The following is a 17,054-nucleotide window of genomic DNA, read 5'->3' on the forward strand; positions in this document are numbered from 1 at the left end:
GGTGGAATTCCCGCGGCTGCTGCCACGCACAGTACAGGACAGGGTGCTCTCGGGGGGGGGGGGGGGGGGGGGGGGGGCGATCTCGGAAACTTACCAGGTGATGCAGGAGGAGGAGGAAGCCTCGGTGGTGGAGTTGAAAGGTAAGTGGGAGGAGGAGTTGGGAGAGGAGATCGAAGAGGGGACGTGAGCAGATGCCCTAGGGAGGGTGAACTCTTCCTCTTTGTGCGCGAGGCTCAGCCTCATACAGTTTAAGGTGCTGCACAGGGCACACATGACCGGGACATGGATGAGCCGGTTCTTTGGGGGCGAGGACAGGTGTGTTAGGTGCTCAGGGAGCCCAGCAAATCACACCCATATGTTCTGGGCATGCCCAGCGCTGGAGGAATTTTGGAAGGGCGTAGCGAGGATGGTGTCGGGGGTGGTATGATCCAGGGTCAAGCCGGGCTGGGGGCTCGCAATATTTGGGGTTGCAGGGGAGCCGGGAGTGCAGGAGGCGAAAGAGGCCGGTATTCTGGCCTTTGCGTCCCTGGTAGCCCGGCGAAGGATTCTTCTTCAGTGGAGGGATGCGAGGCCCCCAAGCGTGGAATCCTGGATCAACGATATGGCGGGGTTTATTAAATTGGAGAGGGTGAAATTCGCCTTAAGGGGATCGGTACAAGTGTTCTTTAGGCGGTGGCAACCGTTCTTGGACTTCCTGGCAGAACGGTAGACAATGGTCAGCAGCAGCAACCTGGGGAGGAGGGGGGGGTTCTATTTTATTTTTGTTTATTTACCCTGGGGGATCTGAGGGGGTGTATATATTTGCTATGTTTGCTTTGTGTTAACTCGGGGTGTTAATTTATTATATATGTATAGGGGGGAGGTGGGTATGGGGGTTGTTTTAATTTGTTCTGTATTTAATTTTACTGGGTTTCTTTTTCATTCTGTTGTTGATATTTTGTGAAAACCCGAATAAAAAATTATTTTAAAAAAATATATAGGTGACCACCATAAGGCAAACATTTATTTAACAAAACAAAAGCCTGCCATCAAAGTTACTACACCTTCAGTACTGTCCTTTCTGGCTGGCTCATATCAGGAACTGAGTAGAGCGGGATATTGAACTGAGTACTATTGTACATTGGTGCTCGGCATTAAAACCCTGTGTGTCCTTTCACCTGTATTTAAGAATTAATTTCCCTCCTGTGTTTGATTATTTACTACATACAGGGTTAGCGCTTATGGGCAGTTTTTTGTATACTTAGCTGCCTGTATCCAATGACTATTGACCAGTTATGAGTTCATAGAACCATAGAATCCATGCAGTGCAGAAGGCCCATCAAGTCTACAACAAACCTCTGGAAGAGCACCCTCCCTTGGTCCACTGCACTGCCCTTATCCCCGTAAGTCCACCTAACCTACACATTTTTGGACACTAAGGGACAATTTATCAGGCTAATCCACCTAAACTGCACGTCTTTGGACTGGGAGGAAACCGGAGCACCCGGAGGAAACCCATGCAGATATGGGGAGAAAGTGCAAACTCCACACACAGTCACCCAAAGCTGAAACTAAACCCGGGTCTCTGGCACAGTGAGGCAGCAGTGCTAACCACCGAGCTGCCCATAGTGACTTGTTTGCCAATTTGGCCAGTCGCCATTTAATGCCATGTAGCAGGCAGGTGCTAAGTCTTACCAATGCTGTACAATGCAGTGAGAGCACTGCTTGTACTGTGGCACCGAGCTACATATTCATGTTAATTGTGTTTAGGAGTCTATTTCTTTGATTTGTCAGTAATAAGTAGCAACTTCTACATGCAGCAGCGGATTCCGTGCTTCCTCCCTACTGTTTTCATATTGTACTTGCTAACCTCAAGGTAACCAGAAAGCTTTGAATAAAATCTGATTAGTAATGCAAAGAGTTTTGTTTCTGAAAAGAAAGCGGTCGATTGCCATTTGTGTATTTTTCAATTTCTTGATCTGTTTGCTGATATTTCCACCTTTACTGGATTTTGCCATCTGCGAGTGACGACCCTGTGGATGCGAAGTTTGTAATTTCAACTGATTTGAGATTATATTGTGCAATAATTTTTTTTCATCTGTCTCGATAACATAGGTTTTCATTTTACAACAGGAATTGTCCCCCACCATTCCCCTCCCCGCGCCATGCAATTTATAATTTCCATTTGTGAATGCACACTTTGTTTAGGTCTCATCAGAACATATTGACCTATTTACAGCAGTATGTTTGAAGTATAATTCTAGTTCACCATTAAGAAATGCGCAGTGTATGATATCACTGAACCAGTGTTACCAGCAAGGCCAGCATTTGTTGCCCATCCTGAATCGCTGTTGAGAAGGTGGTGGTGAACCATGACCTTGAACCGCTGTAGTTTGTGTATTGTCAGTGCACCCAGAGCGCTGTTCGATAGGGAGTTCTAGGATTTTGACTCGGTAACAATAAGGGAGTGGCAATATACTTCCAAGTCAGGATAGTACGTGGCTTAAGTTGCAGGTGGAAGTGTTCCCATGCATCTGATGCTCTTGTCCTTCAGAGGTCATGCGTTTGGAAGGTGCTTGGCAAGTTGCTGCAGAACATCTTGTTGGCTAGTACACAACTGAGAAACTTTTGAATTGTATTATAAGGCTGTGGTAGTTTACAAGCAATAGTGCAAACAATATTTCCATCTCTATTGTTGGAGAAATATATGTGCCATTTAGCATGTATCGTTCCTGTCCTCGTTCATATTTTCAAAATTCATCATCTCATCTCTTTAAAAGATTTTATTTGCTATCTGTCTGCCCAAGGCGCTGAGCTTCCTCCAGGTGCTCGGCGTTCTAGCTTCTCACCCAAGGATCATTTATCATGTGTGACTTTGAACAATGTACTTAAAGTTAGTGGTCGGAGGCATCGTGTGATTGCAGTCCTGTCGTTGGACAACATCCACTTGCATTTATATCACAGCAGGAAAAGCAATCGGGAGTAGGTAGCTGGCTAGTTTTGCCCTCCCGAGCTTAAGCATGCTGAACCCAATTTTACTTGTGCCCAGGAACCTAATGGAGTTGTGCAGCTCAACATCTTAAGCAGCTTGGCAACTGGGGACTTTAAACTTTTTCAGTGCCGAGGGTGAACTACACATGTAATTTGCATGTTACTAGATCATCCTCATCTATATGTAATACAAAAAGGTTAGGCTTGGATGGTTGAAAGCACTCTCTGAACCAGAACAATTCAACCCACTTTTAGAGACTTGAAGACATAATCTTGGTTAACACTTTGGTCCAATATTGAGGGAGTTTTGCACTGCCAGAGTGAAGAGTAGGGGAACTCCAGTGCTCTGCCAGCGATTAACTCACCCACTAGAAGAATTAAATGGTCATTTATCTCATTGCACTTTGTGGAACCTTGCTGTGCACCAATTGGTTCCTGTGTTTCCATACATGCAAAAGTACTCGGCTGTGAAGTGCTTTGGGACATCCCGAGGCCATGAAAGATAGCCTACAAATGTAAGTTTCTTCTCTTTTCTGTCTTTTATTTCAACATTTAAAACTCAGTATCTGTGTGTCTCATGAGTTATACGTATGAACTTCAATCATTGGGTGTCTTTTGACACACACAAACTCAAGTCCTATACTTTGGCTAAAATGTGCACCTGAGGTAAGGATTGAACACTGGAGTTGATTGGAAGGAATATGGGATAATAAACAACTTAAAAGGCTTTGCTGAACAAAAATAAAAACCTCTTTATGCAAGAAGAATCACATGCAATAATATCTTTGTATAAAGGCCAGTTAGAAGAACCTGAAAAATGACTCCAATATCCTCACAGTGATGTCCTTTAGATGCTATGTTCAAGACACTGGATATATCTGCAGGCTGACATTTCACTGCAGGTTGTCACTCTTCACTGTAGTAATTTGGACTGCCTCTTTGGTTACAGGTGGAGAAGATTGAGAATCGCTGCCTGGAATTGTTCAGGCGAGACTATGTTTTCAGTGTGATTCAGAACCCAAATGGAGAGCTTTGTGGACATTACCCACGCCAGATCATCTTTATGGAATATGCAAGCACAGACAGTGACAAGGACAGGTAATGGGATTAAATCCAAGTAGACAAAATGACCAGGACCTTGTGAATCTTGTTTGGTTATTCATATCTCTTATGTTTCTCAGAGAACTTGCAAGCTAAGTTGTTTCAGAGGGCTGGGGGGATGGAAATGAGAGAAAGAATTTTAATTGTTCACAGCAACCTATGAAGCCTTCATTTCTAATAACATGCTGTATGTTTGAATATGTTTTGTCATCCTTACAATAATGTAATGTGAAATTGGCTTATTGAATATTGGCACTTTTCCCCCCTTTTCCTGTCTCTTAAATTGCCTTACGTCACACACCTTTCCCTAGCTAAGTGGATGGGCAGATGGTTTTGTCCTAAGCCTCAGCCTCTGCAGCTCAGTAACTAATGACTATGTGGTGACAAAAACAGAAAATGCTAGAAACTGTCAGCAAGCCAGTCATTGCATCTATGTTGAAAAGTGACTAGTTAATGGTGCAGACATAACCCTTCATCAGAACTAATAAGTTATTGTAGATAAGCAGCATGTATAAAAGAGCAGTGAGGGAAAAGCGTTTGGGGATGCTTGCCTGCTTTTTAAAAAAAAATCCCAATATTTCTGTGGGAAAATAACCCCCATCTCCTCTAATGGCCGAGGTTGAAAACTAATTGACGAATTGTCCATGATACATTACATTGGAACAGCAATGGATTGTTCTTTTGGCAAAACCCACGACCTCTGTCTCCTAGAAGGACAAGGGCAGCAGATATATATTACACCAGCTACAAGTTCCCCTTCAAGACATTTACCATCCTGACTTGGCATTATATTGCTATTCCTTCACTGCCGCTGGGTCAAATCCTGGAACCTCCCCCTGAATAATACTGGGATATAAAGAAACCACATGGACTGTAGTGGTTCAGGAAGGCAGCTTACCACCACCACCTCCTCAAGGGCTATTAGCAATGGGGAATAAATGCTGGCTTTATCAGTGATATCCACATCCCAATAATGAATGGAATTTAAAAAAAGTATTATAAAACTGTCCAAAACAACATATCTCCTCAGAAAAATAAAAGCATGCTGATAATTCTGGTTTTGCCTTTTGACTTCAGTTGGAGACGAGGGTGAGCTGGTGCCTGGAGTAGATTAATGACAACTTTAAGAAGCTCAAACAGTATCAAAATACAGCAGATGAAAATCCAAAATTAAAACAGAAAATGCTGGGAAGACTACACAAGTTAGGTAGAAGCTGTGGAGAGAAAGCAAACTTCAGGGGGATGACCCTTCATCAGTAAATGACCTAAAACGTTTTCTGTTTTTATTTCAGATTGCCAGCACCTGCACTATTTTGCTTTTGATTGTTTCATTCATTTCCACCTCTCTTCCAGGAAAATTTTCTGTTCCTCTCTCCAGGATTTCAATTTGTCTCTTCTGCTGTAGCACTTTAAGAAACATCAATTTTGTTTTTCTTTTGTTGAGCTTTCTCTTGAGTGGAGTATTTGTTTTCCATTGCACTGATGAAATTGGGTATAGAATCATAGAATTTACAGTGCAGAAGGAGGCCATTCGGCCCATCAAGTCTGCACCGGCTCTTGGAAAGAGCACCCTACCCAAGGCCAACACCTCCACCCTATCCCCATAACCCAGTAACCCCAACCAACACTAAGGGCAATTTTGGACACTAAGGGCAATTTACCATGGCCAATCCACCTAACCTGCACATCTTTGGACTGTGGGAGGAAACCGGAGCACCCGGAGGAAACCCACGCAGACACGGGGAGGATGTGCAGACTCCGCACAGGGTATCTTGCTGGGAGTTGTTGCTGAGCCTGTTTTGTGAGGGAGATCTTTAATGACATAGGTTATGGTAAACAACACAGCAGTTCAACTATTTTTGTTGCACTCTTGGACTCTTAGCTCAGTTCACATCATGTCATTGCCCCCCTCTCTCTGTTCAAAGAAAACCAGTAAAAGCAAATAGACAAGAAAAACAAATAGTGAATCAAATTATTTAAAAGATGGCCTGAATGGTGACGTTCATTCAATAAGTACAAGCAATTGTCTTGACTATAGATGTTTTTCAGTACTAGAAAGTAGGAGGGAACCTTTAACTGTTTTTAGATCTGACTTCAGCTGATGGATTTTTGAAACCAGGTATTCCTAACTATTGCTGGGTTTCCTGGGACAAAACTACTGCTCTGGCAGCAAGAATGAAATCACCATGTGGATTCAAAACTTCTTTCTGTGATGACAGCTTACATGTGAATAGAATACTAAGGCCTAAAGTGTAGTTGGGATGAATAGTGTAATTATTAAGTACTAAACACAGGAGAATGACCATAACATGTAGCAGAAGTAGGCCATTCAGCCCAACGAGTCTGCTCTACCCTTCAATGAGATCTTTGACTCATTTGATAATCCTCAACTCTACTTTCCCACTGTATCTCCATAACCCTTGATTCCCTTGCTAATTAGAAATCTCAGCCTTGAACATACTGAACAACCCAGTCTCTCATGCCCTCTGTGGTAAATAATTCCACAGATTCATTACCCTCTGAGAGAATAAATTCCTCCTCATCTCTGTCTTAAATGGGTGATTCCTTACTCTGAGATTTTGCCCTCTGGCCTTGGACACCCCACAAAGGGAAACAACCTCTCAGTATCAACCCTGACAACCCTGTTCACACTCCAGGCCAGGGCAATAATATAAAAATGGGTTTCGCCTGCTGCTTGTAACCCCATTTTTGTGGAAAAATTAATAATGCAGAACTTTGTTTTTAATAAACTTGTGCCTGACTGTTTTTTGGGTCACTTCACATCTTCAATTATCGTCATCTTGCCCTTTTTGAATTGTGAAGCTGCTGGGTGCTCCCATAAAGTAAGACTTGTACTTATAATGACTAAGGCTTCTGGACGTCCCAAAGTGCTTTAAAATAATGAAGTATTTCATACAACACATACCACACCTTGATCTTTTCCTGTTCATCCACAATTACCGCACCTCAAACCTTTGTCATTACTTATTATAGTAAGACGTCTTACAACACCAGGTTAAAGTCCAACAGGTTTGTTTCGATGTTACTAGCTTTCAGAGCGCTGCTCCTTCCTCAGGAGCATGGTTCCTTCCGCATAGGCTCTACAGTATGTTACTTATTATGTCAGCTCTTTGAAGTTAAATCCGTGATCTGCATAACTTTTAATTCTGTGTGCTTATGCCAATGTTTCTGTTTGGTCCTTCTAATCATTTTAATGGTATCCTACATCATACGAATGTTCTTTTGACATATTTTATGTAGCTATTGTTCCTTCTGCATAGTCTCTACAGTACCGTAGCAAGGTGTATGATTCACACGAGAGATTTAGCAGGGTGATGATAACCTGTTTGTATGCTGAATAGATCACAGTCAAGACCAATTCTGCCCTTACTGGAACTTCACATGCGGACTTCCATCTTTGGCCTCCACTGTTGGAGGCAGCAGTTGTGGCATCAACACCATTGCCAGACTATCAAATAAGCATAGATTGGGGAATGAGGCTGAGATCTTCTGGTCTCTGGTCAGTTACATGTTGTATCACCTCATTGAGCCATCAGTGGAAATTTGCCACTTTATTTATCAAATTTGGGCTGTGTATCAAAGAAAATAGAAGGAGCTATTTTGACCTAATAATAAATTGGTTGGTTATGGTTATTGGAGGAAATATAGCTGATGGGAGCTATCTAATATTCGGATAAATCTGAGAGAGGGAGGGAATTGGTTAACAGATGCAAAAGGTTGAACCGCAGAAGCTAAAAATTATTTTTGCACCTGGTTTTGCTTCCTCCTCCTTTGCTAACTGTTTAACCTGGGAGAAAGGGCATATTGAATATTCATTTCATATGAATTTGAATTTTTATAATTTATGTGACAATGTCAGTAGTATAATGTGTCACACCACACAAAACTGGGCCCTCAACTTTTTATAATTTATATAAATGACTTGGATGAAGCGACTGAAGATAGGGTTGCTAAATTTGCTGACGAGCCAAAATTAGGTAGGAATGTAAATTGTGAAGAGAACGTAAGGAGGCTACAAAGGGACATAACTAAGTTAAGTGAGTGGACAACAATCTGACAAATGGAGTATAATGTGGGAAAATGTGAAATTGTCCATTTTGGCAGGAAGAATAAAACAAACTTTTTAAAATAGTTATTATCTGAACAGAACTTTGAGGTGCAGAGGGACCTGCCTGCCGCAGGGAATGAATCTCAAATGGCTGGTATACAGGTGCAGCAAGTAATTAGGAAAGCTAATTGAATGTTATTGTTTGTTGTTAGGGGAATTGATTACAAAAGTGGGAGGTTGTGCTTCAGCTGTACAGAGCATTGTTGATAAGACCTCTAATGTGTGCAGTATTGGTCTCCTTATTTACGGAAACATGTATCCGCTGGTTTAGCACACTGGGCTAAATCTCTGGCTTTTAAAGCAGACCAAGGCAGGCCAGCAACGCGGGTTCAATTCCCGTACCAGCCTTCCCGAACAGGCGCCGGAATGTGGTGACTCGGGGCTTTTCACAGTAACTTCATTTGAAGCCTACTTGTGACAATAAGCGATTTTCATTTCATTTCAAATATGTTAGCAGTTCAGAGAAGGTTTACTAGACTAATATCAGGAATGGGCAAGTTGTCTAATGAAGATCCACTAGAGATCCACATTAGAAGAACGAGAGGCGACTTGATCGATGCTTGGTAAGGTCCTGAGGGGTATTGAATAGGTTGATGTGGAGAGGATGTTTCCTCATGTTGGAGAATTTAGAACTGGTGGTCACTGTTTGAAAATAAGGAGTCTCCATTTAAGAAAGAGATTAGGAGATTTTTTTGCTCTGAGGACCTCTGGAACTCACTCCCTCAAAAGGAAGCGGCGGAATGATGGCACAGTGGTTAGCACTTCTGCCTCACCGCGGCAGGGACCCGGGTTCAATTCTGGCCTTGTGTGACTGTCTGTGTGAAGTTTGTATTTCTCCTCGTGACTGCGTGGGTTTCCTCCAGGTGCTCCGGTTTCCACCCACCGCCCAAAGATATGCAGATTAGGTAGATTGGCCATGCTAAAATTGCCTCTTTGTGTCCAGGGATGTGCAGGTTAGGTGAGGTTATGGGGGCAGGGCAGGGGAGTGGGCCTAGGTAGGTTGCTCTTTCGGAGGGGTTATTTGTGCGTGCCACCCGTTTGCTGGTTACAGAGCAGGATTAGAGTCATAGATGTTTACAGCATGGATACAGGCCATCGGCCCAGCTTGTCCATACCGCCCAGTTTCTATCACTAAGCTAGTCCCACTTGCCCGCATTTGGCCCATATCCCTCTATACCCACCCTGCCCGTGTAACTGTCTAACTTTTTTAAAGGAAAAAATTGTACCTGCCTCTATCACTACCTCTGGCAGCTCGTTCCAGATGCTCACCACCCTCTGTGTACAAAAAATTCCCCTCTGGTCTCTTTTATATCTCTCTCCCCTCTCACCTTAAACCTATGCCCTCTAGTTCTAGACTCTTCTACCTTTGGGAAAAGATGTTGAGCTCCTCTATTCCAGGAAATTCCACATCTGATCAAAGCTTTAACATCCTTGTAGGTCATGTTTCCATTCATTCTCATTCCAATCAGCTCACAAAATGTGACCTAGTTACACGTTTTATCAATAATCACCATGAATGTGGTCAAATCAGTGCCAAATCTCAACTAGACACATTCAGAAACTGAATCAATCTCTTTCATTGTGTTCTGTCTTAATGTAGGTTGATTTTCTGAATGAATAGTTGTTTGGGCTGCACTAAGAAATTCATATTGAAAAAAAATATTGAACTGATCCAAGAATAATATTTCTGGACAAAGTATTTTGTATTTTTAAACCGTTTTTACTCCCTGCCTTAGTGAGAGAATGGCAGTGACCCAAATAGTGAGAAGTGGCCTACAGTAATCCACGTGTTTGTTTCATTACGCATTGAGTACCAAAGGGGACCGCTGCTCCTGATCTGCTTAATTACCATTTCTTTTTCAGAAATAGCTGTAATTTGTATTGCAAGATAGTGAAACTCTTTCAGCTACAGTTTAAAGGAAGATTCCAGGCCTGCTTAAAAATCAATTAAGCAATACTTTCTCTGACTTTAAACAAATTTTCTCAACTTCACCTCTCCGCACCCGCCCCCCAACCAAAACAAGTATTTTCTATGTGTCAATGACATCTGCTGTGGATATCACTGTTACAAACAAATAAAATAATCCATTGACAGATCGGCTCATCATAATTAATATGACCAAATGTTAGCGCTATGCAATCTCTTCCAACTTCCATCATGCAGGAGATACAAAAGTCTGAGTACACGCACGAACAGATTCAAAAACAGCTTCTTCCCTGTTAGCAGACTCCTAAACAACCCTCTTATGGACTGACCTAATTAACATTACACCCCCTGTATGCTTCACCTGATGTCGGTGTTATGTAGTTACATTGTGTTCATTGTGTTGCCCTATTATATAATTTATTTTATTTTATTTTCATATACTAAATGATCTGTTGAGCTGCTCGCAGAAAAATCCCTTTCACTGTACCTTGGTACACATGACAAACAAATCCAATCCAATTTGCAAACCTTGTGTTGCCCAATAATGTATTTTCTTTATAGTTTCTTTTCTTTCATGTACTTAATGATCTGTTTGAGCGGCTCGCAGAAAAATACTATTCACTTTACCTCGGTACATGTGACAATAAACAAACAAATCCAATCACTTCTAAAAAATGTAGATGGGGTTGCAAGTGTTGATAGGTATATCCTTTGGGCAGTGATTGGCTGATGTTGTAAGAGCAGTAACAGAAGTGAAACAGTCCTAATGTGTATTGTGGGTTTCTTTTTATAGCAACACATTATTTGCAGTGAAAAGGGAAGGAAACATTTGTACTTGATGATGGAAAGTATTTTATGTTCAAACGGATTTTTGGTTTTGGGCCACATTGGCGGAAGAGTGAATGGTGCATAAGAATACATTGATTTTCTTAGATACTGGCTGTTAGGGTCAGCTAGATATCTCCAGTTGCACAGTTAATGTTTAACAGGTAACCAGACTTGGCCGAGTACCTTGTGGAATATTAATAGTGCAGAGAAAATAACTTCAATGTAAAAAACTTTCCCATTTGATGTTTCCTGTTTAAATTTAATTTTAAAATTCTGCCTATTAAAGAGTATATAATTTGTATAATTGCAGCAAACCTTGTGGAGACTTCAACGTTCAGGTCATGTGGAGTTCTGAGACGGGCAAGTTTTTGATAAGGAACTTAACGGCAGTTAATATTTAACATCAGGAATGTTAAGAGTACCAAACCTTGTTATGAGTTTGCAGGCTCACATTGAACCTCTGGGTGATATTAGCTGAGTGCAAATTAGAACTTTGACCCACCTAAAATACCCGGACTCCTGAGGAGTGTCTTTCACTGGGTAATTTAATTTTTTTGTTTTTGTTGAAAGATTCTTGGTAGATATCTGCATCCTGAATGTAAAAGATTGTTTGCATCTGTGTGGTTTGGTCTCTGAGAGTTTGGCCTTGATTTTGTGAAGAGAGTAACAGAACGGTGAAGAGCACTCATTGGGCAGCAACATCTGGAGTATGCAAATGCACAATTAAACATGCAAAGTCAGAAGTTGAGGTCCCGAGTTACCCTGCTCCTCTGCAGGCTGCAATCATAAGAGTACCTCACTTATCGACTCAGCAATGAAATCAATTGGCATGAACCTGCAGTACTGACTAACCCGCTGGTTAGCCACTAAAGATGGCAAAAAAATGTGCTGGTGATTTTGGGTGTAAGTGAATTTTAAAAAGCATGATCAGTTATAATTATTGACAAGGAACTTCACTGACTGGGAATTTAACTTTACAAAGATAGAATCCATCCGAATTTAACCTCTGCGTTTATACAGCACTTTTCACGATCATCTCAAAGCGCTTTAAAGTCAGTGATGACTACACTGGCTATGAATTGGTCAGAATGGACTGGAAGCAGACACTTTTAGGTAAATCTGTAACAGAACAGTGGGACACATTCAAGAAGGAAATAGGGAGAGTACAGGACCAATATGTTCCAAGAAAGAAAAAGGTCTGGACCAACAGATCCAGTGAACCCTGGATATCAAAGGATATATAGTATTGGATAAAGAGAAAAAGGGAGGCTTGTGGCAGATATTTGTGGGCTCAAAACAGCAGAAGCCGTAGACGAGTATAGAATGTGTAAGAGGGAACTTGAAAGAAATTAGGAGAGCAAACAAGGGGACATGATAAGATACTAGATACTGGCAGGTAAAATGAAGGAAAATCCTAAATAGTTCTACAAGTACATTAAGGGTAAAAGGATAACTTGTGAAAGAGTAGGGCCCATTTAGGACCACAGTTGTAATTTGTGTATGGAGCTAGAGGACGTAGGTAGGGTTCTAAATGAATACTTTGTGTTGGCGTTCACTAATGAGAGGGATGATGAGTGGAATCGAGGAGAAGGACTGTGATAAAATTAAATAAATTGACATAGTTAGAGAGGAGGTTCCCGGTACTTTGGTGAGCTTAAAAGTAGATAAATCTCCAGGGCCGGATGAAATGTAACCCAGGCTGTTGAGTGAGGCAAGGGAGGAAATAGCAGGGGTGCCAGCAATAATTTTCAATTCCGCTCTGGCCACAGGAGAGGTGCCAGGGGACTGGAGGATAACCACTGTGATACCATTATTCAAGAAGGGAGGAATAGATAAACCAGGAAACTACAGGCCAGTCAGTCTAACCTCAGTGGTGGGTGGGGAAGCTATTGGAAGCAATTCTGAGAGACTCTGCATTTGGAGAGGCAGGGATGAATTGAGAACAATTTGCATGGTTTTGTCAAAGGGAAGTCATGTCTGACCATAGAATTATAGAATTTACAGTGCAGAAGGAGGCCATTCGGCCCATCGAGTCTGCACCAGCTCTTGGAAAGAGCACCCTACCCAAGGTCAACACCTCCACCCTATCCCCATAACCCAGTAACCTCACCCAACACTAAGGGCAATTTTGGACACTAAGGGCAATTTATCATGGGCAATCCACCTAACCTGCACATCTTCGGACTGTGGGGGGAAACCGGAGCACCCGGAGAAAACCCACGCACACACGGGGAGGATGTGCAGACTCCGCACAGACAGTAACCCAAGCCTCAATCGAACCTGGGACCCTGGAGCTGTGAAGCAATTGTGCGATCCACAATGCTACCGTGCTGCCCCAACTTGATTTTATTTTTCAAAGTGGTGACCAGATTTGTAGATGATGGAAATGCACTTGACGTAGACTGCTTGGGCTTTTGATAAGGTCCCACTTGAGAGTCTGATAGCAAATGTAAGAGCCCATGGGGTCCAAGGAAATTTGGCAAATTGGATTCAGAATTGGCTGAAGGAGAGGGCCAAGGTTTTTTTTTCTGATTGGAAGCCTGTGTCCAGTGAGGTCCTGCAGGGATCAGTGTTTGGGCCCCTTCCAGGTTTGGTTATTATAAATGATTCAGACTTGAATGTAGGAGGTTTGTCAAGAAAATTGGGGAGGTGGTACATAGTGAGGAGGATAGCCTGAGATTACAGAAGGATATAGACAGGCTGGTGAGATGGGTTGAACAGTTACAAATGGAATTCAATCTGGGTAAGAGTGAGGTGATGCACTTGGGCAGGACAAACAAGGCAAGGGAATACATGGTAAACGGCAGGACTCTGGGAAGCACTGAGGATCAGAGGGGACCTTGATGTGCATGTACACCAGTCCAGAGAGGATATGGTGCGTCATTTCCAACTTGAAATGCCAGCCTTCACATCCAGCTTTCGGAAACATGGCAGCCAGCACTCAAACGTAAGAGGAGTTTTACCCTACACTTCTGGCAGACTGACGACCTAGACATTTTTTCTCTGGCCTCAGTTCTCCGAATCTTCCAGGATTTTTGATATACCGTGTAGCTGGTTTCCCAAAGATTGAATGTGAGTTTCAGCCAAGGAAGCAACATTTTTTTTTAAAAATATATTTTATTCAAAACTTTTGGCCAACCATAACAGTACATTGTGTATCTTTTACACAGTAATATAACAATATACAGTTTTTTAAACAAGAAATAAATAATATATAAACAACATCAAAATTAAAAAACAAAACTAAATGGCAACTGCCTTGTCCCAAATAAATACCCTCCAAAAATACAATTCAGCAGTCCAGTATACAATTACCTATAACAACAACCTATACATATTATACTTATACACTAACATCCCTGAGAGTCCTTCTGGTTCCTCTTTCTCTCCCCCCCCCCCCCCCGGTTGCTGCTGCTGTCTTCTTCTTTTCCATTCCCTCTATCTTTCTGTGAGGTATTCGACGAACGGTTGCCACCACCTGGTGAACCCTTGAGCCGATCCCCTTAGGACGAACTTAATTCGTTCCAGCTTTATAAACCCTGCCATGTCATTTATCCAGGTCTCCACACCCGGGGGCTTGGCTTCCTTCCACATCAACAGTATCCTGCGCCGGGCTACTAGGGACGCAAAGGCCAAAACATCAGCCTCTTTCGCCTCCTGCACTCCCGGCTCTTCTGCAACCCCGAATATAGCCAACCCCCAGCTTGGTTCGACCTGGACCCCCACCACCTTCGAAAGCACCTTTGTCACCCCCACCCAAAACCCCTGTAGTGCCGGACATGACCAGAACATGTGGGTGTGATTCGCTGGGCTTCTCGAGCATCTCGCACACCTATCCTCTACTCCAAAAAATTTACTGAGCCGTGCTCCAGTCATATGCGCCCTGTGTAACACCTTAAATTGTATCAGGCTTAGCCTGGCACACGAGGACGATGAGTTTACCCTACTTAGGGCATCAGCCCACAGCCCCTCCTCAATCTCCTCCCCCAGTTCTTCTTCCCATTTCCCTTTCAGCTCATCTACCATAATCTCCCCCTCGTCCCTCATTTCCCTATATATGTCTGATACCTTACCGTCCCCCACCCATGTCTTTGAGATCACTCTGTCCTGCACCTCCTGCGTCGGGAGCTGCGGGAATTCCCTCACCTGTTACCTCGCAAAAGCCCTCAGTTGCATATACCGGAATGCATTCCCCTGGGGCAACCCATATTTTTCGGTCAGCGCTCCCAGACTTGCAAACGTCCCATCTACAAACAGATCTCTCAATTGTGTTACTCCTGCTCTTTGCCATGTTCCAAATCCCCCATCCATTCTCCCCGGAGCAAACCTATGGTTATTTCTTATCGGGGACCACACCGAGGCTCCCGTCTTTCCCCTATGCCGTCTCCACTGCCCCCAAATTTTCAGAGTAGCCACCACCACCGGGCTTGTAGTGTATTTCTTCGGTGAGAACGGCAACGGTGCCGTCACCATAGCTTGTAGGCTAGTCCCCCTGCAGGACGCCCTCTCCAATCTCTTCCACGCCGCTCCCTCCTCTTCTCCCACCCACTTACATACCAGTGAGATATTGGCGGCCCAGTAGTACTCACTTAGGCTCGGTAGTGCCAGCCCCCCCCTATCCCTACTACGCTGCAAAAATCCCTTCCTCACTCTCTGGGTCTTCCCGGCCCACACAAAACTCATGATACTCTTCTCAATCCTTTTGAAAAAAGCCTTCGTGATCACCACCGGGAGGCACTGAAACACAAAGTGGAATCTTGGGAGGACCACCATTTTAACCGCCTGCACCCTCCCTGCCAGTGACAGGGACACCATGTCCCATCTCTTGAAGTCCTCCTCCATCTGTTCCACCAACCGCGTTAAATTTAACCTATGCAATGTACCCCAATTCTTGGCTATCTGGATCCCCAAGTAGCGAAAGTCCCTTGTTACCTTCCTCAGCGGTAAGTCCTCTATTTCTCTGCTCTGCTCCCCTGGATGCACCACAAACAACTCACTTTTCCCCATGTTCAGTTTATATCCTGAAAATTCTCCAAACTCCCCAAGTATCCGCATTATCTCTGGCATCCCCTCCGCCGGGTCCGCCACATACAACAACAAATCGTCCGCATACAGAGATACCCGGTGTTCTTCTCCTCCCCTGAGTACTCCCCTCCACTTCCTGGAAGCCCTCAATGCTATTGCCAGGGGCTCTATCGCCAGTGCAAACAATAATGGGGACAGAGGACATCCCTGCCTCGTCCCTCTATGGAGCCGAAAATACGCAGACCCCCTCGCCATCGGGGCCCTATACAGCAGCTGTACCCATCTAATATACTCATCTCCAAAGCCAAATCTCCTCAACACCTCCCACAAATAATCCCACTCCACTCTATCAAATGCTTTCTCGGCATCCATCGCCACCACTATCTCCGCTTCCCCCTCTGGTGGGGGCATCATCATTACCCCTAGCAGCCTCCGTATATTCGTATTCAGCTGTCTCCCCTTCACAAACCCAGTTTGGTCCTCATGGACCACCCCCAGGACACAATCCTCTATCCTCATTGCCATTACCTTGGCCAGAATCTTAGCGTCTACGTTCAGGAGGGAAATAGGCCTATAGGACCCGCATTGCAGCGGGTCTTTTTCCTTCTTTAGGAGAAGCGATATCGTTGCCTCTGACATAGTCGGGGGCAGCTGTCCCCTTTCTCTCGCCTCATTTAAAGGTTCTCATCAGTAGCGGGGCGAGCAAGTCCACATATTTCCTGTAAAATTCAACTGGGAATCCATCCGGTCCCGGGGCCTTCCCCGCCTGCATGCTCCTAATTCCTTTCACTACTTCCTCCATTTCGACCTGTGCTCCCAGTCCCACCCTCTCCTGCTCCTCCACCTTAGGAAATTCCAGCTGGTCCAGAAAACACATCATTCTCTCCTTCCCATCCGGGGGCTGAGCTTCATATAATCTTTCATAGAATGCCTTGAACACTCCATTCACTCTCTCCGCTCCCCGCTCCATCTCTCCCTCCTCATCCCTCACTCCCCCTATTTCCCTCGCTGCTCCCCTTTTCCTCAATTGGTGGGCCAGCAACCTGCTCGCCTTCTCCCCATATTCGTACTGTA

At 43.8% G+C, this 17,054-nt stretch overlaps 1 protein-coding gene across 14 annotated transcripts in view; it reads left to right on the forward strand.

Annotated features, from left to right (window-relative positions):
- Window positions 1–17,054, forward strand: part of mtmr14 (myotubularin related protein 14) — a 120,801-nt gene that overhangs the window by 14,452 nt on the left and 89,295 nt on the right. For all 14 annotated transcript variants that reach the window (XM_072472862.1, XM_072472860.1, XM_072472863.1 and 11 more), the window contains exon 2: window positions 3,920–4,068. In XM_072472862.1, the coding sequence (XP_072328963.1) occupies window positions 4,034–4,068 (35 nt within the window). In that variant the 5' untranslated portion in view covers window positions 3,920–4,033. The remainder of the gene's footprint in view (window positions 1–3,919; window positions 4,069–17,054) is intronic.

Source organism: Scyliorhinus torazame, chromosome 13 (assembly GCF_047496885.1).
Source record: "Scyliorhinus torazame isolate Kashiwa2021f chromosome 13, sScyTor2.1, whole genome shotgun sequence".
NCBI classification, from domain to species: domain Eukaryota; kingdom Metazoa; phylum Chordata; class Chondrichthyes; order Carcharhiniformes; family Scyliorhinidae; genus Scyliorhinus; species Scyliorhinus torazame.